The sequence below is a fragment of the Anolis carolinensis genome, chromosome 5 (genome assembly GCF_035594765.1).
Source record: "Anolis carolinensis isolate JA03-04 chromosome 5, rAnoCar3.1.pri, whole genome shotgun sequence".
NCBI classification, from domain to species: Eukaryota; Metazoa; Chordata; class Lepidosauria; order Squamata; family Dactyloidae; genus Anolis; species Anolis carolinensis.
Window position 1 is genome coordinate 124,446,480 of NC_085845.1, and position 24,583 is coordinate 124,471,062.

The window sequence follows — 24,583 nt, forward strand, 5'->3', positions numbered from 1 at the left end:
GAATAACTCTTACAGTCAGGAAGTTCTTCCTAATGTTCAGGTAGAATCACTTTTTCAGTAATTTGAACTAATTGCTCTGAATCTTAGTTTCCAGGGCAGCAGAAAACAAGCCTCCCCCCCCCCCCCCCCGGCTTCCTTATGGCTCTTCACATATTTATACATACAGTACAGTCTCACTTATCCAAGCTAAACGGGCCGGCAGAACCTTGGATAACCGAATATCTTGGATAATAAGGAGGGATTAAGGAAAAGCCTATTAAACATCAAATTAGGTTATGATTTTACAAATTAAGCACCCAAACATCATGTTATACAACAAATTTGACAGAAAAAGTAGTTCAATATGCAGTAATGTTATGTTGTAATTACTGTATTTATGAATTTACCACCAAAATATCACGATATATTGAAAACATTGACTACAAAAATGGCTTGGATAATCCAGAAGCTTGGATAAGTGAGACTCTACTGTAGTTATCATGTCTTCTCTCAGTTTTCTCTCATGCAGGATAAACATGCCTAGTTCCTTAAGACGATCCTCATAGGGCATGGTATCCAGGCCTTTGATCATTTTTATTGACCTCCTTTGGACACCTTCCAGCTTGTCAATATCTCTTTTGAACTGTGGTGCCCAGAATTGGAAACACTATCCCAGGTGAGGTCTAACCAAAGCAGAATAGAAAGGCACCATGACTTGATTCACCTGACCATCGACATAACATTTTGTAGAAAGAGGACTTAAGAGGGCAAAGTCATGACGTGAATATGGGTTGGCTACAATGTTTAAAGATATCCAATTAATAATTAGAGCCAGTGTGGTGAATGGTTTGAGTACAACTCTGGAGAACAGGGTTTAATTCCCTGCTTGTCATGAAAGCCCACTGGGTGACCTTGGGTAGGTTAAACATCAGTCTCAGAAAACCCCAAGAGGATAGTATCACTATAAAATGGAAATGACTTGACGGCATATAAAAACAATAATTTAAAATAATATTCTTTTTTTAAGTTATCCAGTACTGGGTACTGTTTTCCATGTGAGTGGGACAATGACTCCAACCACGGGTATAGATCAGACTTGAAGGAAGTTAGAAAATGTGCTGAACTTTGTTGCTACCTTGGTCAGTGTCTTTAATATTCATACTGAAACCTATAGTGCAGTGGTTCTCAACCTGTGGGTCCCCAAGTGTTTGGGCCTACAACTCCCAAAAATCCCAGCCAGTTTACCAGATGTTAGAATTTCTGGGAGTTGAAGGCCAAAACATCTGGGGACCCGCAGGTTGAGAACCACTACTATAGTGGATTCAACACTTCCTTGACACAGGAGCCATTGGCCACTACTGGAGTTATCCCAATATCTTTGCACTTAAAATATTTGATACTTACTGGTAAAAGCACTGAACAGAGGAAAGTAAATTTATATTTTGGTGAGCAATTAGATAGAATCTTGCTTGAATGTTTTCACCTATATCTCTTCAAACCACAAAGAATAAGAGATTTTGTTTCATTTGCAACCTGAAAGATTAGGAAGGAACCTAGAAATCCCCTGAGGGGTCTTTTCCCCATTTGCTAACTGAGGCAATGACCTTATCCACAGCTGGATTCTGAAACCAACAAAAGTTAAGCTGGTTCAAAAATAGACTTTGAGTTCTTTGGAGGGAATAATCAGAGAAGCAAAATTAAATATCACTGCTGTTCAATTATTTTTTTCCTGCACACACATTATGCTGCGATAATGTTAGATGTTTTCTCAGCTTTAGAGGTAAAGCTATTCCTGTTAAACAAAAACAAAATCCTGACCTTTACTTCATGCAGGCAGTTTCAATTAGTCTCCAAAATAGTCCCCTTAAACTATTTATCTCTGGCTTTTAAAACAAATGGTCAAAGGTCTTACCTAAAGCTTCGGTAAGGTGTAATTATTTCAAATGACTGTTTTGCTGCCCGGTCTATCTGTTTCACATTAGCCACATTCATGGGGATTATAGTGATGCCATATCCAGCCTTAAAGTCCTGGAGGAAGGAAGAAAAGAACATATGAGTTTTACCATTTTTAAACGGAGTCATCTAAATCTCTATTTTTAATGACATTTACAAGCAATGGTTATCTACTGAAGGTTGCATGAAAGAAGTAGTTATGGGAATGTTTGTACTGCAGAATATTTAATGCAAACATTTTGTGAACTACGATGTTAATGTCCTTCAAGATCAATGAACAGCAATTTTAATAAAATGCATTTCTCTAGCATTTTTTTCCCTTAGAGTTTAAAGCTGTTCACAAAAAAAATATTATGTCAGCAATTCTTACAATCTGCAACATAGACCTTAGTATAATTATTATAAACTGGGGACTCAGGCTAAAGTCAAGAGAAAGATAAATTGGCTTAAGAACATGTTGCAAAATCCCAACTAAGTTGGGATTTGAACTTTCTATCTCCGACATCATGCACTTAAGCTGAAAGTATGTACACAGACAAATGATGACCAAGCTCCCAAAAATGAACTTGAATAGGCACATTCCCAGAGCTTATGTTTGTGACATAGACAACCTTGGTTTGAGAAAGACTGATCTTCCTATATATTTTTCCCACTACCCATTTCTGTAGAGCATCACAGAAAGTAATAAAAGGAACTTGGCGGTTACTGCAGATCTTTGAGCAGGATTAATCCTTGGTCCTCCCTTTTGACCCAGCTTAGCACTTTATCCGCTTCCTGGCCCCAAGCCCTCCTGTTGCACAAGACTTGAATAGTACCTTATAGTAGGCCATTATGTTGAACTCTGGGTCACCATAAAAGGTAAAGGTAAAGGTTTCCCCTGACATCACCATAACTGGCCCGTAAATGGAGTATTGTTACTACTTTTATTTTTTACTAGCTTGGGAATCCGGCGATGCCCGGGTTATTTGATAAAGGCATTATTTGTCTTTGATTGTTAGGTATTCTCAGTTTGGAGTGGGTAAACTACAATTCCCAGAATCGTGGGCCAATCCTCCCCAAACCCTGCCAGTATTCAAAGTTGGCCATTTTGGGTCTGTGTACCAAGTGTGGTCCAGATCTGTCATTGGCTGGTCATCGCCTGGTTGCAGTGCTCTCTGGAAGGAGGTGAACTGCTACAATTCTCAGATTCCAGGGGCAATTGTCCCAAAATATCTGTCAGTATCCACAGCAGGCAATGTTGAGTCTGTGTGCCAAGTTTGATCCAGATCCGTCATTGGCTGGGTTCAGTGCTCTTTGGATGCAGGTGAACTACAACTCCCAAAATCAAGGCCCATTCCCACAAACCTCTGCAGTATGTTCAGTTGATCATGAGGCTTCTCTGTGCAAAGTTTGGTCTTGGTCCATTGTCGGTGGGGGTCACTGTTTCTCTGGATGCAGGTGAACTATAACTCCCTTTCTCCCAAACTTGTGCAATATGCCCTTTTGGTTATGGGGGTTCTGTGTCCCAAGTTTGGTCCTAGTCCATCATTGGAGGGGTTCAGAGTGCTCATTCATTGCAGGTGAACTATAAATTCCAGTACCTACTACTCCCAAAGGTTCAGGCCAATTCCCCTCAAAACCCACCAGTATTCAAATGGGTATATCAGGTATGCATGGCAAGTTTGGTCCAGACCCATCATTGTTTGGGTTCATAGCATTCTGGGCATAGGTGAACTACAACTCCTCTACATTCCCCAGTAGGAGTCACAGTGCTTTGACTTGATGCAGAGTGAACTACAACTTCCACCATGTGGAGACAATCCCACAAACACCTCCAGGAAGTGTAGTTGTGCTGTGTTTGTTCTGCAGACAGATCTGAAAGGGAAGGTCATGCAAATTCCACACCAATGGAGAACCCTGGGATGCCTGCCTGTGGTGGGGGGAAATGCAAAATCTCTAGGATGAAATGGTCCCCAAACGAAAGCATTCCTTGGGTGGCGGGCCGTAGTCTTTGGGAAGGACATTGGCAGGGTTTGGGCTACGTGTTCATGGAGCTCGCTGTAACCGCAATGTCAGTGGAAAAGAGTGACTTGCTGGCTCCTCAGCACTGGGAACTGTAGCCTGTTTGTGGAGGCAGGAGGCTATCTGTGTGAGCGGACACCCGTGCCACATACAGGTTTTCACTTTTATTATGGATGTAGATGTAGATTGTTGGGTCGTATGTTGTGTATTTATGTTTATTAATAAAGGTAAAGGTTTCCCCTGACGTTAAGTCCAGTCATGTCCAACTCTGGGGGTTGGTGCTCAACTTGTATTATCTTTAAATTGTTGTATGGTTCTGTTTTTATTATCTGTATTGTATTGTATTGTATTGTTTTTATCATGCTGGAAACCGCCCTGAATCCCCTGAAGAGATAGGACAGTATATAAATAAAGTATTGTTGTTGTTGTTGTTATAAAAGGAAGGAATGAAGAAAGGCTCTGTTGTTGACACAAGAAAATATTTCACAGTACACATTTACATTTTGATCCTGTTGATTATCTTGTTAGAATTCTACACATTCCTGTAGTTTGTAGTTTTGCAAGGTATTTATATTGGAACATTGGGTTTGAAAATCAGCTTCTTAGTGCTAATGCTAGACATTGAAACATTTAATATTAATAACTGAAACTGACTGCTTTGTTGGACTAACATTGAATTAATTCAGTGTTATAAATAACATTAATATTTTAAATGTTATTCTTTGAAAATCATGGCGGGTTGACACAGTATAGTGTAAAGGCCATCATAACTGAACACTAGGAAAACATGTTGCTATTGGCTCCTTAAAAAGTGCTGAGCTTTATGTTGTTCCAAATTTGCTTTATCCCAAACTGTATTTTTCCCCGAGGGACTAAAATGTTCATCATGCCATTACAGATTGGAGATGGAAGGAGTCTGACACATCTGGAAGCCTTCCAGTTGGGAAAGGCTGTCCTAAACAAGGCTGAACATCTCTTATCTTGAATTCCAAAATCTGAAATATTCCAAAATCTAAAACTGTCCACATGAGTGGCTAAGATAGTGATACCTTTATCCCCTTCCCCAATTTGTTTTGAATTTTCAAAAAGATGCAACTTAAATCACCCCAATTAAATTAACAAAAAAAAACCCCTCACACACTAGAATAAGAAAACTTACATAGTACCGAAACAGCCCTCAAGACCTCCCTCCCCATATTTCCCCCCACTTCTCTATCCTCTCCCTTTCAAAAAATACAAATAAAATAAGTTGAGGGATCTATCAAAATATTACAATGTATTTCTCTTCTACCAGTTGCTTTAGCTTCTGCTAAATACAATTTCTATATGTTGTCATTATATTTCCCCTTCATTCTCACTGTTCTTATCAAGCCACCCACTTCATTAAGAAGAAGTCATTATAGTAGAGTCTCACTTATCCAACATAAACGGGCCGGCAGAACGTTGGATAAGCGAATATGTTGGATAATAAGGAGGATTAAAGAAAAGCCTATTAAACATCAAATTAGGTTATGATTTTACAAATTAAGCACCAAAACATCATGTTATACAACAAAATTGACAGAAAACGTAGTTCAATACGCAATAATGCTATGTAGTAATTACTGTATTTACGAATTTAGCACCAAAATATCATGATGTATAGAAAACATTGACTTCAAAAATGTGTTGGATAATCCAGAACGTTGGATAAGTGAGACTCTACTGTATGTTATTAAATTCTTCCAGAGATCTCCATTCATTTATCCCAGGCACCTTTATTTTCTGATGGTTCAATATAAATAATAATAATAATAATAATAATAATAATAATAACAACAACAACAACAACAACAACAACAACTCTATTTATACCCCCCCCCCCCCACACCACCACCACCATCTCCCCGTGGGGACTCAGGGCGGCTTGTTTCATATATAAAATAAAACCAAGCTTGTTTCATATATAAAATTACTAGCTTTGCCCGGCCACGCGTTGCTGTGGCTTATGGGAATCCTTTGTTGGCCAGGTGGAATAGCAGTGAATAGCCTTGCAGTCTCAAAGCCTGGCCGTTTTCTGGAGTAGCTGGAGCTGTTTGTTGTATGAATGTAGAGGCATGGATGAGGGGTTGTGCTGCCAAGTTTAGTGTTTCTGGGATGTGTAGTTTTGTTGTTTTGTCCTAGGCCGAAATTTCATTACCCTTTTATATATATAGATTAAAATATTGTTTGAAATTTCTTTCAGGCTATATATAAGTTGTCAATGAAACGTAAGTGAATTTCATGTTCAGACTTGATCTCATCTTCAAAATATCTCATTATATATCTACAGGAAATTCCCAAGTTAGGAACAGGATAGGTTCTGTAGGTTTGTTCTTAAGCTGCATTTGTTTGAGAGTCAAAAGTGGTACATTTTTGTAAGTTTAACTCCAGACAAATATATATAAGCTTTGGATAGCATAGCGAAAGCTTAACACACCTGTAGTATTGGTTTTGCTGTCTGCCCCTGTTCAGAAGATCTCACCTCACTTTCTGTTCCTGTGATAATTGGATTTTGCAAAATCTAGCTTGTTGTGAAACCAAGGAGTGGTGAGAAAGCTTCAGTTGATACATCTTTCCCCCATAATAACTCTTTCACAAATGAATTCCCTTCTAAAGGGTGGAGTTGAAAACCTTCACCCTCTTTCTTAACTATGAATCATTTGTAAGTCAGATGTTTGTAACTTGGGGACTGCTTGTATATACAAAGTAAGATTCTCCAAAATCCAACACACTTCTGATCCAAAGCATTTTGGATAAGGGATACTCAACCTGTATCTTACATTCTGTTTAATTACCTGTTCTCAATTATCTCATTTCCTCTTCACCTCATATCAACCAGTATGTCATTCACTTATCATTCAAACACCTACTTGGGTGAACATCTTGTAGTTCTCCATATGTTTTTGTAATACAATAATCCCATATCATTAGCTAGAGGCTATGCTTGCTATGACAGATAGAAGCTAAAAGACAAAGTAACTGGATGGCCAAAGGCTTCTTGTCCTTGATCCAGTGATGAAGGTGGTGCCCTGCCATGCTCCATGGTCATTCTTCCTGCATTCTACCACATGTCCTATCCTCTTTCCCTGAACTAATCTGATGCTTTCAAATTATCTAAGACGTCTGCTACTAAATTTGAAACATCGTGGATATGGTTAATTTATTTCTAATCACTCATTTATTTACTTATCCAATACTCCTTTGTGCTAAAAGGACTTGAGCACATACCATTCTGGAAAACTGAATACAATACACAGTTACAACACTACGATTCCATCTTAACTACCATGAGTCCATCCTAAAATCCTGGAATCTACAATTTAGGTATGAGTATTTAGAATTCATAGTCAGAGAATTGCATTGCTTCACCAAACTGGGTAGTACAAAAAGTTCTCAAGTCTCAGCATCAAACCATAAGATTCATAGTTTAAGGTTATCTCAGTTAAACTATTATCATACAACACAATGTTTTACATAATACATAATTACATATATATATTCATTTCCATTCCATTTGTTAGTGCCTCCATTCATTATTTTTGATTACCCATCCTTCCATTGTTTTGTCTGGATTGCCAGCCCTCACCCACTTTTATGATTCTAATAATTCTCCTCCTTTGCCTTCAACTACTCCACATTTTTCTTCACTCAATGGATTTCTACCTGATGTATCTCCTCTGCTACAGACACAACAATTTCTCTGGAGATGTCATGGTGACTTATTAATCCATTCCTATCAGGTGTATGGGTGTGGAATGGGCACTATAATCAACTGTCAGCTTGGGCTTCGGAGCACATTATGTAGCAATGATGTATATGTTAGGAGGCAGAGTAAACAGAAGTAATATATATGCCTGGCAAAACTATAAAGTATGAAGAATGTTGTCAGGATATCTGAGTGTAATCTGGGCCACTGGTGATGGCTTATATCACATGCACAAGACAAGATAGAGGAAAAATAGAGAGATAGAAGAGAACTCAATAAATTAGCTGGAGATTACTAGAAGATATCTAATCCTCAGTGGAATGGATCCTCAAATGTATCCTCATATATTGCATCATTCTTCTCCTCTATGCTTGGCACACTATAACATGGATGATCACATATCTTTCTCACCTTACGTTTCATTATTAAGGCCAACTCTGCATTGGGCACAGTGAAGAAAGTGCTTCACAGCACAGATGGTGAAGGGCAGAAGTGGTGGTAGAAGTATCAGCTCTATTTGTCTGAATCCACTAAAATGGCCATGAGTATGTAAAGAATGCCATACCATCACTAGCACTGAATTAAGATTAAACTCTTATCCCAATCAGCTTCTGTATGAGGTAAGGAGGAAATAGAGCCACCTTGTCATTGATTTAGGCAACAAATATCTTAGGCCATCAATGTCTCTTATAGAGAGCACCCAGAGAGCCATTTAAGAAAATTAAGCAAATATTTGACATCTGTGTTGTTCTTTGATATTTTGTTATATTGTATTGTTCTGGGCATGGCCCCATGTAAGCCGCCCCGAGTCCCCGTTGGGGAGATGGTGGCGGGGTATAAATAAAGTTTATTATTATTATTATTATTATTATTATTATTATTATTATTATTATTATTATTATTATTATTTGTTATATCTGGATTAAGGGTCTGAAGTTAATTTTTAGTCCCAACTAAAATTTGTACTTGTATGTCTTCAAGTCGTTTCCAATTTCTGGCACTCCTAAAGCAAACTTATCACAGGGTTTTCTGGGGCTGCGAGTGTGTGACTCATTCAAGTGTGTGACTCGCTATGAGTTTGCATGGCCAAACAGGGAACTGAGTTGTAGTCTCTAGAGTAGTAGTCCAATGCTTAAACAGATTTGCTGATATGTTCACTAATTAGTCAGAAACGGAACTGAACATCAACTAACTGTCAGGATTTCAGCCAATATTTGGTAAATGTCTGCTCGTCATTGCTATCTCGCTGCCAGCAAAGAGACAGTTACTTCCAACTCAGTACAAAAAAAGCCAAAGTCAGACATTTGTTAAATATCTGTGCTAAAACCCCACACATCAGTTTCCAGAAGCAGAAAGAGGGGTATTTCATGACAATTACTTATCATGACAAGATTGTCAAATATATTGTTCTCATTCAGCATTCATCCCAAGCCTTTTTCAAGGGCTGCCTTTGCATCCATACAAATGTGTTGAACTGGAGGACAGGAGCAGTACTTGCCAGCTCCTTACGCCTCTACACACCACCACTACATATGAAGAGGGAGCCCATAATAAATATTCCAGCTTCACCATGAACAGAACAAACATCAAGGGCTGTACAAAATGGAGAAAGCCTTCGCCCACATAGAACAAAGTCCTCCTCTCATACAATATCTTCACCTCTCAATCCTGAAGGTTTGAAAATAATTCATGTAAAATAATGAGTTGTTTTCAATTAGTTCCTTGCCTCTACAACTGTGGTTCTCAACCTGGGGTCCCCAGATGAGAACCACTGTTGTAGTTCTGGGAGTTGGCCTACAACTCCCAGAAATTCCAGCCAGTGTACTAGCTGTTAGGATTTCTGGGAGTTGAAGACCAAAAACATCTAGAGACCTCAGAGGTTGAGAACCACTGCTCTACAACAAAGATGCAGCAAACTTATATTTAAGCCAGAGATAGGAAGTGGGCCCCTGGTGGCACAGTGTGTTAAAGCGCTGAGCTGCTGAACTTGCGGACCAAAAGGGGCCAGGTTCAAATCCTGGGAGTGGAACGAGCACCCACTGTTAGCCCCAGCTCCTGCCAACCTAGCAGTTTGAAAACATGCAAATGTGAGTAGATCAATAGGTACCGCTCCAGCGGGAAGGTAACGGCGCTCCATGCAGTCATGCCGGCCGCATGACCTTGGAGGTGTCTATGGACAACGCTGGCTCTTTGTCTTAGAAATGGAGATGAGAACCAACCCCCAGAGTTGGTCACAACTGGACTTAACGTCAGGGGAAAACCTTTACCTACCTAGGAAGTGGGCAACCTTCTAAATGTTGTTAAACTGCATCTTCTAGCAGCCCTTGTCCATACAGCTGAAGGTAAGGAATGCTGAGAGATGGATTTCTGCAACATGGGGAGCTGGCGGGTTGCACAGTTTCCACATTTATTTAAGCTTAATGTAGACATGTCGCAGTGTCCAATGCACTGTCACCCCAGGGATACCCTAACATACCAGACCATACCACAATATTGTACAAGGATATTGGATGAACGGATTTTAAGCATATTTTTTATATTTTATGCTGTATTTAACTGTTTGTAATAGATTTTATATGCTGTTTGTTTAATGATGTGTCGGCATCAAATTGTTGCCAATTGTACGCCGCCCTAAGTCCCTTCGGATGAGAAGGGCGGGATAGAAATGTTGGAAATAAATAAAATAAATATTGTAGCTGAAATACCAGAAAACCTAACAAATCACTGAATGCAGAAAAACAACCCAGCATTAACGAAAACAACAGCTTGTGCTTGTAATGTATGTAGATAAAACCATATGATTCAAAGAGTTATCACAATAGAGTCATATTGACAATTCTACTAAAGAAAAATGCTTTTGTTGCTATGTCCACTACAACGATTTTTAAAAACAGAAAATAGTACATTTTCTGCACAAACGAATTGTACGTAGTCATTTTAGTATCATCCCCTCCAATGTTGCCACCTGGTACTGTTTGCAACCTCTAGTGACATCACTCACTTATCAAGGGAAAATTTCAGTCCTTTTTTTTTTTTTTTGAAAAAAATACTGTTTAAATTGGGTGAGCAATATCCCTAAATGGTAAAGAAATATGATAAAGTTAACCACTGCTTGTGCTGTGTTTTATGTCACTCTCCCATGTTCCGTTGCGGGTGTTAAGGTAATGATGACATGGATGGATGAAGAGCCTGTTTTGTACTATAGGTTCTTAGCTTACAGCATTCTCACAGTACCTATATCAGCCGTTTCTGATAAATTGACTAACACATATGCTTTTACAATTGTAACTGTAGCTATCTAACATGGAGAATTTGGAATTAGGGTGGCCAGGGATTTAATGATAAGGGAAAAGTTGTCTTATCAAAGGCTTTCATGGCTGAAATCACTTGACTGCTGTGTGTTTTCTGGGCTGTATGGCCATGTTCTAGAAGCATTCTCTCCTGACGTTTTGATCACATCTATGGCAGGCATCCTCAGAGGTTGTGAGGTTTGTTGGAAACTAGGCAAGTGGGGTTTATATATCTGTGGAATGTCCAGGATGGGAGAAAGTACTCTTGTCTGTTGGAGGCAAGTGTGAATGTTTCAATTGGCCACCTTGATTAGTGCTGAATAGCCTTGCAGCTTCAAAGCCTGGCTGCTTCCTGAAGAAAAGTTATCTTGCAATTCTACACAACCACAATCATATGAAAATAATATCCGTGTAAGGTTCTTGCGCAATTGCTTCTAGTTTTTTAGCCATTTTAGGAATGCTAATAAAAGTCAGGGTACATATTTAAAAGATGAAATTAAATATCGATTTGGTTCTGCTATAACAAAGAGACATCCCTTTGTCATTAGATTGTATATAATATGTAAGTCAACAGTGGATAACCCTTGACCTGTCACCACCCAATAAGGGGCTATGAAAACCATAACCTAAAATATAAGGATGGTTTAGGGCTCCCCACTGCAATGTAAATACACATGTAAGTATTTTATATTGTGCCTGTACACCTTATTTCTTCATAGTGCCAACCTGAACACTTGTTTACTATACAACCGGAGCAGCTATGAGAGGTATCAGCCAGTATGGCAACATTCGCTTTCATCTTATCTGGTGACTACAGCTGCTCCCCAAGGACACAAAAGTTAGATGTGCCTTATCTAAGAATTAGACAGATTGAAGGGGGGACAAGGTAGAAACTGAAATGTTTGTGACATATAAATTGAGAAAACAGGAGTGTTTTTATTTTAAAAAATCTTGTTTGATATGGCAAACAAGAATCATTTTATGTAACTTACATTTTATGCAATAGAAATAAATATATAACCACTCTTCCAAGTCTGAAATGTTGTGTATATATCAAGCTACAACAATACATATTAAATTCCTTTCAGTTCCAGGTTGTATCATGAAAGGATGTGGGAAAGTCAAAAGAGGTTTGTGTATTTCTGCAAGACACCGTAAACCGTAGATATTAACATTTTCTTACAACTTGTAGCCCTTCCAATGTTCTTGATCCATAATTCTCACCATGCTTCAGCATTGTCCATGCTGTTAGGGCTGATAGAAGTTGTAGTCCAACAACATCTGGAGGATCACCTGTTCCACATTTCAGACCAATAAACCCCCAAACCAGAAAGTTAAATTTTAAGCAAACACAGTGTTCTTGAAGAAAACATTGTCCTGAAAGAATAATTGTGGCCTTACCCTCTCTAGAAACAACAGAGGAAATGAATGTGTTAAACTTGTTACACTTGTTAAAATATACAATAAAAAACTACCATAACTACATGTAAGTCTAAGTAACAGAACATCATTATAGATACTTGATTTGGTTTCCCCAGTTTCAAGGACACAAGGTAGCTGAGAGCAAGGTGAATATCATAAGTAAGAGACGGATCTGCAAATCAAGAGATATACTTGACAACTCAAAGATCAAGTCATCTTAAAAGTATCATGTAAGTGTTGAGTTGGGGATAATAACAATAGTCCAATTAGACACACGTACAATAGGTACAATGGGCTACAACAATAAGATAATACTATTTGAACAAGGAAAGTGCTGTTCCACCAGCAATTCGATTTGTTGTTGTTTTTTTTGGAAGACAAGAGCTTAAAACCATGACAATTGAAGAATTTTACATTCTAGTGAATGATAGACACCAGCAATTAATTGTGCTCGCATCAGGTTCCCACCCCCATTCTTTTATATTCAGATTTTGAAAGTGTCAATATAATTGCCTGGCATTTACTAAACAAGCCAGCGATAATGAAAAAATAACAGAATCAACCACATATTTAAACAGTCATTCCATCCCTGCCCATGGCATTCATGCCGCATAATACTACTAATAATAACTGTTTAGAACTATTTCAGCTAGGACTCTTGATTATGATCTCTTAGGATACTTTTGGAAGAAAAAAAGAAATAAACTTCTTGAAGTTCTTGTAGAACTTTAATGGAGAGTGTCTTGATACAGTCTCACTTAATATAAGTAGGCTGAGGCCTTCGTTCCATTCAATCATTACATTATTTACTTCAGTCTCTCTCACTCTCTAAGATCAGGGATGGAATCCATGGGCCACAGGCATAATCCAGCCCACAGAATTTGTCACACAGCTCCTGCAATTCCCATCTTCTCCAAAGCTTTGTCCCATGTAGTACCAAGATATATGAGATGTTGGGGGAGAGGGGAGAGGGAGGGAGAAAACCCTGAGAAATGTGGGTTCTCCCAAATTTTGTAGGAGTCTTATTTTCTTGGAAATATCACTCAACCTGAATCCCAAGCTTTGGTTGAAACTTTATTTTTCAACATCAATAAAAGTATAGGTTTTCCCCTAACATGAAGTCTAGTTGTGTCCTACTCTGGGGGCTGTTGCTCATCTCCATTTCTAAGCCAAAGACCCAGCATTGTCTGGATTCGGCATTGTCCGGCATTGTCCGGATAGCTCCTAGGTTATGTGGTCAGCATGACTGCATGGAGCACTGTTACCTTCCCACCTGAGCAGTATCTATTGATATAATCACATTTTGCATGTTTTTGAACTGCTAGGTTGGCAGAAGCTGGTGTTAACAGTGGGAGTTTACCCTGCTCCCTGGATTCTAACTGCTAACCTTTCGGTCAGCAAGTTCAGCAGCTGAGCGGTTTAACTCACTGCACCACCAGTGGCTCCTTTTTCAACATAATTCTTCCTATTCTATCATCTACTATAATGCATACAGATGTTTTACCAAAGTAACTTTATGTGCCATGTTTCTGAAGACTGTCATCATTGAACATCAACATTTGGTCAATAAAACATCAACCTACCACCTTCCCACTGTTGGATAAAAAGGAAAGCAACATTTGGAGATGTACTGAAGATCACATGTACAATCTAAACCTAAATGTAGCTCATTGCCACTATTTTCGAGGTTGGCTGGACCCTGTGCCCTTTGTTGCTCTGCTGTAGCTGGTTGTTGGACTGGGTTCTCTGTACATTCCCATAAGGATTCCCTCCTTAAATAACTTTCCATTCTTACTTTCCAAATGGAATAGTTATTGCCATTAAGTCTGGCCATTGGGAAAGCTATAAGATTCACCCCAGGATCCATCTTCCTTGTTTGCAAGTAAATACAAAATGCAAAACAAAACAATTTCTTGTTGCTACAGTCTTTTGTGGATTACTTCTGGAAATGGTCTGAAACTGGACCTGAGACTGGGCCCATAACCTGTTACAGGTTTGTTGAAAAACAAACTGCGTGCAGTCCTGTCCAGACTTATCCAGCCCTTTGTTGTATCCACAATGAGCAAAAGAAAACAAGCCAGGAAAATGGAAGAAAAATCAAACATTTACTCTTAAGTAGCAGAGTAAAAAAAAAAAACACAATAAAACTTCCAGCAACAAAACTCACATAACGTTCCTTGCATTAAACTCATGCATCTTTATAGTAGGCTCTCAGCAAGTATTCAGTAAGTCCCCAAAAGACATTACAAACATTTCCCAAAGTTATACCCCATTCAGGGAGTGGTTCAAGCTTGTTAGCCTTGATTGTTCTAATTACTCAACTATGAGTTGTAATTGACCTGGTGTTTTTCCCTTAACACACACATACACAAGTAGTGATCCCACAGAAACTTAGTCAAATACATGCATATACAGTAATAGGAAGCACTGCACTCTTTTAACTTCTGCTCAGCAGCCGAGCTGAGAATTTGGTATTTCCATATTGCTTTTTGTTACAATGCCTTGCAGAAACATTCACAGTAACCTTTTGACTTTTCAACATATTGTTGTGTTACAATCTAGAACTGATATGTGTTTAACTGCCATTCATATGACTTGATGTACACAAAAAAAAAATCAACAAGTCAGCTGGTGGGTGTATTTGATTTGGACAAATTTCAGTTTTCCGGCTATTCACTGAAGAAGGATTTAACTGTTGGCTGCTGGACTTTTTTTACTATATTGTTATATTTTCATGGACGTGCTTCCATTTTCAATTACACATCTTAATTTGTTCTTATATATTGCCTAATTTTGAGCACTATTTGTAAGTGGAATCTTTGGTACAAATTAAAAAACAGTCTATGGGAAGTTCATACAGATTTAAAGTGTGCATACACATTTATATAGCTAGCAGAATCCAACCTGACTTCTAAATTAGAGATGATTTATTTTAAAAAGAAAGTAAAGGAACTACTGCATGTAAAACAGAAAGGAGTCATAACTAGTATTTTGGGAAAAAGCAAATTGGCACTTTCTGTTATCCAGCAGGAAGTTGTAAATACAGGGTTTTGTTTTTTTTCAAAGATAGTAGTGGAATTACGTAACCGGACATGCTAAGAACAGGTTGAGAATGATGATGCTTGCCGCACACGAGACACTGCTCATATGGCAATTAGAGAGAGAGAATATTTGAAAGTCCATTTAGCAGCTACTGAGCTTCATGTCTCTAAATGGTGGTGTGACGTTAGGGACAAAATGTTCCTCATTTCATTCTTACACAAAAGGACAAAAAATCAAAAGTTTGCAACTCACTGGAGATTATTATCAGATGTTTTGCACATTTTTAGATAACTATCCTCATTTCATGATTTTGCAAAGTCTATTTTTTGTACAAAATTGAGGTTTGCTTATTGTTGCTGTGGTATCTCTATGCAATTGGGTACATGGTAATATTTTTTCTTCTAATCTAGATTAATCTTACTGTATAGGAACTGCCCTTTTTGGCAATGGCTGCACTCTTTACCCAGGATCTCAAGCAGATGTCTTTTCTAGTATCTCTGAATAATAACTCTTCAACTGCAGCTTAGAGATAAACTAATTTGTTCATTTCATGTTTCTTTCTGTTGTCTAAAAACACCACAGAACAGGTTTCGGGGTGTTCTAAAGGGCCTAAACCATCCCGCAGCAAAACAAAGTTCTAGCATGTTGTCATGTATCCACTAGAATGATGTATTGCCTCAGAAAATGGATAGAAGTATGAAAAGAAAAGGATGAATGTTTTCTGTTTTGGGGAAGTACGGATTCACACAGGTTCACGTAGAATCTCTCCTTGATCCCTACTAGAAATGCTTGGGATTGAGCCTTGAACTTCATAAACAACACATATGCTCAACCGCACAGCTGTGCCCTGCCTTTTACAGTAGATCTAAAGATATACACATGTTGCAGCTTTATCTAATGTGCCACTTGCATTTAAACTCTTACTTGCACCATCAATCCACAAGACTAATACATTCTTATAGTTTCATACATTAAAAAGTATTATTCAAGGTCACCAAATTAAAAATCCACAGCTGAAGCCAAGATTGTAATATAACAGCAACCAAAACAGGTTTTAAAGTAAGGTTAAGACTAATGGATTTGTTTCAGCATGAATTTTAGAGATAATAATCCACTTCTTCTTCTCTCCAAAGCAAGTCTTCGCATAAGTAACATAATTATTACCTGGTCATTTTTGCAGATCCATACATTGTTTCCTTGCAACAAGGTAAAGATTTTAGTTTTGTAGCCCTTCAGCTCCAAATATCCACTTTTATCAGGAGAGACAGTGGTCCGCACTCGAGAGATGTCAGGTTGTGACTTCAAAGCATCAAGTATTGTACTGATCCAGTCATTTCTCTCATCTTAAGAAAGGAAACCACAGTATCACAAAAAAGCAAATGTACATTGGCACACCTTTTGTTAATGCGATTTTACTATTGAGTTCTAATTGATTTTTTTAAATGATTTTCAGTTTCGTCATTAATATTCAAAATCATGTAAGACACAATTTATATAAAATGTTTTACAGATGTTACACAACCCCATCTCTCTTAGCCAAAATAGACAAATCACAATCAGGATGCTGTTGGAGGTGTAAAACACAGAAAGGGACCTTCTTTCATGTATGGTGGTCTTGGGAATTGGTGCAGGTCTATTGGAAAAAAAGTATAAAAGAAACAAATAAAATAATCCACAACAAAGTAAGAAAAAAATCCAGGGATGTGCCTTTTAAGGTTATTCAGTGATGAAGTAGTGCAGCCAGAAGGAGAAATCTGCCTGTAGAGTTTTGCGACTGCACGCGTAACGATTGCCAGTGATTGGAAAGGTGAAAAAACATTAAGTATTAAAAATTGGAAGGATAAATTAAGGGATTATGCACAGATGACCAAGATTTCTAGCAATCTGAAATATGAAAGTCACTAAGTTTTTGAAAGAAATTGGAAGCTGGCCTTAGCCTATCTGGCGGGGGAATCTAAGTGATAAAAACAAGGGGAATTTATTGATACAGAAGCACAGAGGGTTAAACAAAATTATGAATAAACTCTATGTTGTTCAGTGTCTGGAGTCAAGGTGGTGGGACGCACTGGGGATGGTGATTGCATTGTGGGTGGTGGGGTGTCTATGTATGTGTATATGTTTGTAATGCGTATTGTGGGTGTTTTACAATTTTAAAAATAAAAATACTTTTAAAAAATCATGTATGGAAAGGCAAGATATATATTTGGAAATCATAGACTCATTGAGTTGTAAAAGACTATGGGGGTCATACATGTATTCTCTCTCTGGTTATCTGCTCTCTGCACTCTGTCTGTATGTGTATCGTCTTGTGAGAGATTTCCGTTTGTAAGTAAACTTTTTATAGATAGCTGAAGTCTCAAGCCTCGTTACTGGTACTAGTGCTCCTACGTGGATCTTCTGCTGCATGTGTGTTTATCCAAACCACGCTCTGACAATACAGTCAAATTCTCCACCAGTGCAGAAATCCAAAGAAGCCCCAGGAGAGAGAAAGAATCCATCACTTTCCAAATGAGTCACTTTTCAGAAATAATTTTATTACATAATTTTATTATGTTTAAGGAGCTCCACTGGCTGCCATTCATTTTCCGGGCACAATTTACGGTTCAGGTGATTGCTTACAAAGCCCTAAATGGTTCGGGACCCGCCTAACTTCATGACTGTATCTCCTCCTATGAACCTGCACAATCTCAGAAGCGCGACTGGTGGGAATGAGGGAGAGGGCCTTCTCTGTGGTGGCCGCCCAGCTCTGGAACTCGCTCCCCAGGGAGATTAGGTAAGCCCCCACCCTGGTAGTATTTAGGAAGAGCCTCAAAACTTGCTCTTCCAATAGGCTTTCAGAGAATGAATTCCCATCTCCATGATAGACCTTGTATCTGCGGCCATTTCCTCATCTATTGCACTTTATCTTGCCCTATCAGTTTGTTTACAGTCACAGGGTCCACCCCATCCCAAGCTGCTCTCTCATTGACCGTTGCACTGAATCAACTACCACGTGTTATAATACTCTCTCATTGCACTTTGTCCAGTTCGTGTTTACCCTCTCTACTTGGGTGCCAAATCCATGTCTTAGTATGATTTTATACTTTTGTTATGTTTAGAATGTTGAATGTTAATATTTGTGTCTGTATTTTTTTATGTTTTTATGTGGTTTGCTGTTTGTATCCGGGCTTGGCCCCATGTAAGCCACCCCGAGTCTCTTCGGGGAAATGGAAGCGGGGTATAAAACTAAAGTATTATTATTATTATTATTATTATTTTATTTTATGACACAGCAAACAAGATAGATATGCTGGATTTCATATCACAAAATCACAAATCGAACACTTCCCAAGTGTCTAGGACTGTGTGATGTATTTTCGGATGATGCGTGCAAATCCCAGTAGGGTGGCCATTTGCAGTTGGCAGATCATAATTTTGTCAATGCCTATTGTTTCCAAATGCTGGCTGAGATCTTTTGGCACGGCACCCAGTCTGCCGATCACTACCGGGACCACTTGTACTGGTTTCTGCCAGAGTCTTTGAAGTTCAATCTTGAGGTCCTGATAGCGGCTGAGTTTTTCCTGTTGTTTTTCATCAATGCAACTAAATTTATTATTATTATTATTATTATTATTATTATTATTATTATTATTATTATTCAGTCTTTTCTTCTTCAAGCTAAACTTATCAATCTTCTTAAATTGCTTCTCATAGTGCTTGGTGATCCCTTGATATAGAGTTACTTTCTACACATATCCCAGCCTGACAGTATCCTTCTTAAGTTGTGATACCCTGGATTTGACATAGTATTCTAAATAAGTTATGAATAAAGCTGAATTACAATGGTACTATTAGTACCATTTATATGGACATTATAAAGCTGCAATGATGTCTTCATTGCTGCATCACAGTGTTGACTTATGTTTATCTTACAGTTCACCAAGACACAATGAAATATAGATGTCACAGATTCTTTCTTTCCATGTCAAATTTTCCTGGCTAAACGTAATACCTTATATTTACATACCCTATATTTATCCTTGTTGAAATTCATCTTACCAGCATTGATGCTGTTCTCAAATCTGTTATGGGAATCCTGAATCCTCATTCTGTTATTTGAGGTATTAACTACCCTTCCCAGTTTGATGTTAACCATATATTTCTATTATTTCATCCAAGTTATTTATGGAGCATCTAACATCACTGGGCAGAAAGCTATGGCACCCAACTTTGCTACTAATATTGTATGATCCGCATTAGGTTTGGTCTATCAAAGAGCTACATAACTATAGTATTCTCCATTTTACTGGCTTGTCTGAAGGAATACCAGGGACAGAGGCCATAAACTATTATAGAAATCCAGATATATTACATCTACAAAACTCCTCTTATCAATAAAGTTTGTAGCTGTCTTTCAAAAAGTAAAGTTTAGTCTGGTATAACATGTTTATAAGAAATTCAAAGTGGCTTTTCACAGTTCCATCTTTTAAAATGCTCAATTAACTGTTTTGAAATGTTTACTAGTATTGACATTAAGCTGACCAATTGTTAGTTGCCTTTTTATCACTTTTTGATTATGGGGACAACATCCATCTTCTTCTTAACCAAGAATGTTCTTCAGACATTCTCAAAGATCATACAAGTTCTGAGATTTTGTCTGCAAGCTCCTTGAGTATCCTTGGGCACATTTAATGTGGCTCCAGAGACCTGAATTCATTTAAAATGGCTAGATGTTCCTGTAGATGTTCTTACCTCATTTCAGCTGCTGTACCCTCACTACATCATTCATTCTATTTTTAACAAGGGTGAGCGCAGCTTTTCATTTAGAAGAAGACAGAAGCAAAGTAGGCATTGAGCAGTTCAATCTGTCACCCATTAGCATGATGCTACACAGCAGACATATCGCTTCCTCTTATTCCAAACATAAGCCTAGTCCTTTTTATTATTATTATCTTTAACCTCCCTTTCAGGTCTCAGATCTAGGTTTTGTAACCCTCTCTCTAGAAATATTGGCTGTTCGTTTATGTTCTTCCTTTATGATTTGCCCCTTCCATTTTTATACATTTCAGATAATCTGAAAGCTCCTTATTTATTCACCCTGGTTTCTTCAGAATCCCACACTTTTCTTTTTCATTTGGAATTTTTGCAGTTTTGGCTTCAGTTATCTCATTTTTAAGAAACTACCACCTATCATGAACTCCCTTATCTTTAAAATCTTTGACCATAAGATCGCACACAGTATTTTCTTAAGTATGCTCAAAACAGCTTTCTTAAAGTTCTGATTATGTGATATATCCAACTATACTTTGCCCCCCTACCATTATGTAACAAATTCCTATCTAAGAAATTCACTACTGTGTTGTTGAAGGCTTTCATGGCCGGGATCACAGGGTTGTTGTATGTCTTTCAGGCTGTGTGGCCATATTCCAGAAGTATTCTCTCCTGACGTTTTGCCCACGTTTCGCCCACATCCTCAGAGGTTGTGAGGCATGGATAAACTAGTCAAGGAAGGGAAATATATATATCTGTGGAGAGTCCAGGGTGTGACAAGAGTCCTTTGTCAGCTGGAGGCCAGCGTTAATGTTTCAGTTAATCACCCTAATTAAACAAAATCTGGCTACCAGTATTAAAAAACTCAAAAAACAAAAAAGTAGATGGGAAGCAACACTCTGAAGGCAGAGGAGCCCCAGGGACGGCTAATGACTCTGAACAAAGGATGCCCCACAGGCAAGAGACAAACCTTTCCAATGCTAATTAGGGTGATTAACTGAAACATCAACGCTGGCTTCCAACTGACAAAGGACTCTTGTCACACCCTGGACTCTCCACAGATATATATTTTTCCTTCCTTCCCTAGTTTATCCATGCCTCACAACCTGTGAGGATGCCTGCCATAGATGTGGGCGAAATGTCAGAAGAGAATACTTCTGGAACATGGCCACACAGCCTGAAAGAGATACAACAACCCCAAATTCACTACTTCCATTCCAATGAACAGTTCTTTCCTGTTAGTTAGAATTAGGTTCAATGAGGTTCCCGTACTCCTTGATGGTGACTCATATGCCACCACCCCCAGCTTCACCTCTATAAATACAACTACAAGTAGAATCATCTTGTCTGAAATCCTGTCCCACGATGATGCAGTGGGTTAAACCCTTGTGCCGGCAGGACTGATGATTTGAAAGCTGGGTTCCTGACCTGAAGGTTGCTGGTTCAAATAAACCTGGGAGAGCGCAGATGAGCTCCCTCTATCAGCTCCAGCTCCATGCGGGGACATGAGAGAAGCCTCCCACAAGGATGGCAAAAGCATCAAAACATCCGGGCATCCTCTGGGCAATGTCCTTTCAGACAGCTAATTTTCTCACACCAGTTTCTCAAGTCACTCCTGACAGACAAAAAAATCCCGATGGAAGTACAGTAGAGTCTCACTTATCCAACATTCGCTTATCCAATGTTCAGGATTATCCAACGCAGTTTGCCTCCCACCCCGATCCACAGCTGTTTCTCTAGACAGCAAGGATTGTACTTTTTATGGATTTAATTTCCGGCAATGTTGCTACTGTAAATTCATTTTATGCAATTCTATCTTTTTTTTGTAGTCAATTCATTAGTAGCCAATGTTTTTGTAGACAATGTTTTCAATATATTGCGATGTTTTTGTGCTAAATTCATAAATACAGTAATTACTACACAACGTTACCATGTTTTGGCCTGCTTTTTCTGTTGATTTGTTGCAAAACATGATGTTTTTGGTGCTTAATTTGTAAAATCATAACATAATTTGATGTTTAATAGGTTTTTCCTTAATCCCTCCTTATTATCCAACATTTTTGCTTATCCAATGTTCTGCCGGCCCGTTTATGTTGGATAAGTGAGACTCTACTGTAGTAAGTGTAAAGTCTTCTTGAACAGGTTGAACACTCTTATCAAAACTGCTTCTACCAACTAATATGGGGTAAAAGTGATCTTTTGCCAGAAGCCTTTGATAATTCAAAAAATGATCCAAGAAAAAAATTCAAGTGATATTATCTGTTCACTTTCAGTTTCTTTCTCTTCTTAGAATAAGCCAGGTAAAACTGCCCCTCTGTGACTTAGGGGACCCTTCTACACTGCCCTATATCCCAGGATCTGATTCCAGATTATCTCCTTTAAATGGGATTATATGAATCTCTATTGCCAAATAATCTGGGATAAGAAAATAATCTGGTCTCAGATCCTGGGATGCAGGGGAAATGTGGAAGGGACCCAAGGGACAGGAGAGAAGCAATCTACCCTTCTCCCACATTAGCTGTTGTTAATCCCTGATTTACAGAAACACACAAAAATAAGTCCTATAAGAAGGCATATTCTCATTGATCCCCCTAATAAAGAAACAATTCTTGCTGCCTCAACAGTGAAATGCAATATTCTACACTTCCTCCTTTAGCATGTGAGGCAAAACAGAACATGAGTTGGGCTCTATAGGATATTTGAATACACTGTTTTCCAAAAACAGTTATTAATTGACTAATATGCTGCAGTAAGATAATGGTAGGGGAAGTTTGGTCATACAGGTATTTTGCAAAACACCAACCATGTAAGATGGGCATTATGATAGAGAAGGTACAATGTCCTCATGTCAAAAAAGGTGGGGAGATTCAGAGCTGAGAATTCCCACAAATCTAAAGGATCTGAGAAGAGAGGTGGTACCATGTTATATCTGAATACAGTATCTAAGTACTGTACATGCTCTTGAATAAATCGAGAAATGTTTGTCAACAAATCAACCAAAAAGACTGTAGATCAATGTAAGCACTATCTCTTAAAAAAACAAAACAACAATAATCGCCTTCTCTGAGTAGAATAGTGAAAGGTGAGAGCTTAGTCTGTCCTAAGAGAACCTAAAAGTAGTATTGACTCACGTCTACTCTCACTCCTCTGAACTGCTTCTGGCCTTTTTAAATGTCTAGGCAGCAAAATGATGGGGCAGCTGGTTCCCAGAGGTAGCATAGGTATTTTCCCCTCTCCATGGAATAACTATTTATGCATTGGTCATATCAAAATTTCAGTGTAGACATGAGGTTGACTTATATACAAGTATATAGTGGGGGTGGGGAGTATTTAGTCAGATATCAATTGTACAAGTTCTCCCACTTAAAAAGCTGAGAGAGAGGCATGTAATTGACATCATAGGTAGACCTCAACTATGAGAGACAACATGAGAAAACTCATCCAGAAAATCACATTTTCTGATTTTCACGAATCTATTTGCAAATTATGGTGGAAAATAAGTATTTGGTCACCTAAAAACAAGCAAGATTTCTGGGTCTCACAGACCTGTAATTTCTTCATCAAGAGGCTCCTCTCCTCCACTCATTACCTGTAGTAATGGCACCTATTTGAACTTATCACTATAAAAGACACCTGTCCACAATCTCAAGCAGTCATACTCCAAACTCCACTATGGTGAAGACCAAAGAGCTGCCGAAGGACATCAGAAAAAAATTTTTAGCCCTTCACCAGACTGGGAAGACTGAATCTGAAATAGGCAAGCAGCTTGGTGTGAAGAAATCAACTGTGGGAACAATAATTAGAAAATGGAAGAGATACAAGACCACTGAGAATCTCCCTCGATCTGGGGCTCCACGCAAGATTTCACCCCGTGGGATCAAAATGATCACAAGAACAGTGAGCAAAAATCCCAGAACCACACTTAGTAAATGACTGCAGAGAGCTGGGACCAATGTCACAAAGGCTACCATCAAGAACACACTACGCCGCCAGGGACTCAGATCCTGCAGTGCCAGACATGTCCCCCTGCTTAAGCCACTACATGTTTGGTGCTGACTGAAGTTTGCTAGAGAGCATTTGGATGATCCAGAAGAGTATTGGGAGAATGTCATATGGTCAGATGAAGCCAAAGTAGAACTGTTTGGCAGAAACACAACTCATCGTGTTTAGAGGAGAAAGAATCTGAGTTGCATCCAAAGAACACCATACCTACTGCGAAGCATGGGGGTGGCAACATCATGCTTTGGGGCTGTTTCTCTACAAAGGGACCAGGACGACTGATCTGTATACATGAAAGAATGAATGCGGCCATGTATTGAGAGATTTTGAGTGCAAACCTCCTTCCATCAGCAAGGGCACTGAAGATGAAACGTGGCTGGGTCTTTCAGCATGACAATGATCCCAAGCACACTGCCAGGGC

General features: G+C 38.6%; 1 protein-coding gene across 5 annotated transcripts in view; it reads right to left on the reverse strand.

Annotated features, from left to right (window-relative positions):
* The window catches only part of arap2 (ArfGAP with RhoGAP domain, ankyrin repeat and PH domain 2), a 198,185-nt gene that overhangs the window by 94,631 nt on the left and 78,971 nt on the right, over nucleotides 1–24,583 (reverse strand). For all 5 annotated transcript variants that reach the window (XM_062982213.1, XM_062982216.1, XM_062982214.1 and 2 more), the window contains 2 exons: nucleotides 16,579–16,757; nucleotides 1,892–2,007 (listed from right to left, as the gene is read on the reverse strand). In XM_062982213.1, the coding sequence (XP_062838283.1) occupies nucleotides 1,892–2,007; nucleotides 16,579–16,757 (295 nt within the window). The remainder of the gene's footprint in view (nucleotides 1–1,891; nucleotides 2,008–16,578; nucleotides 16,758–24,583) is intronic.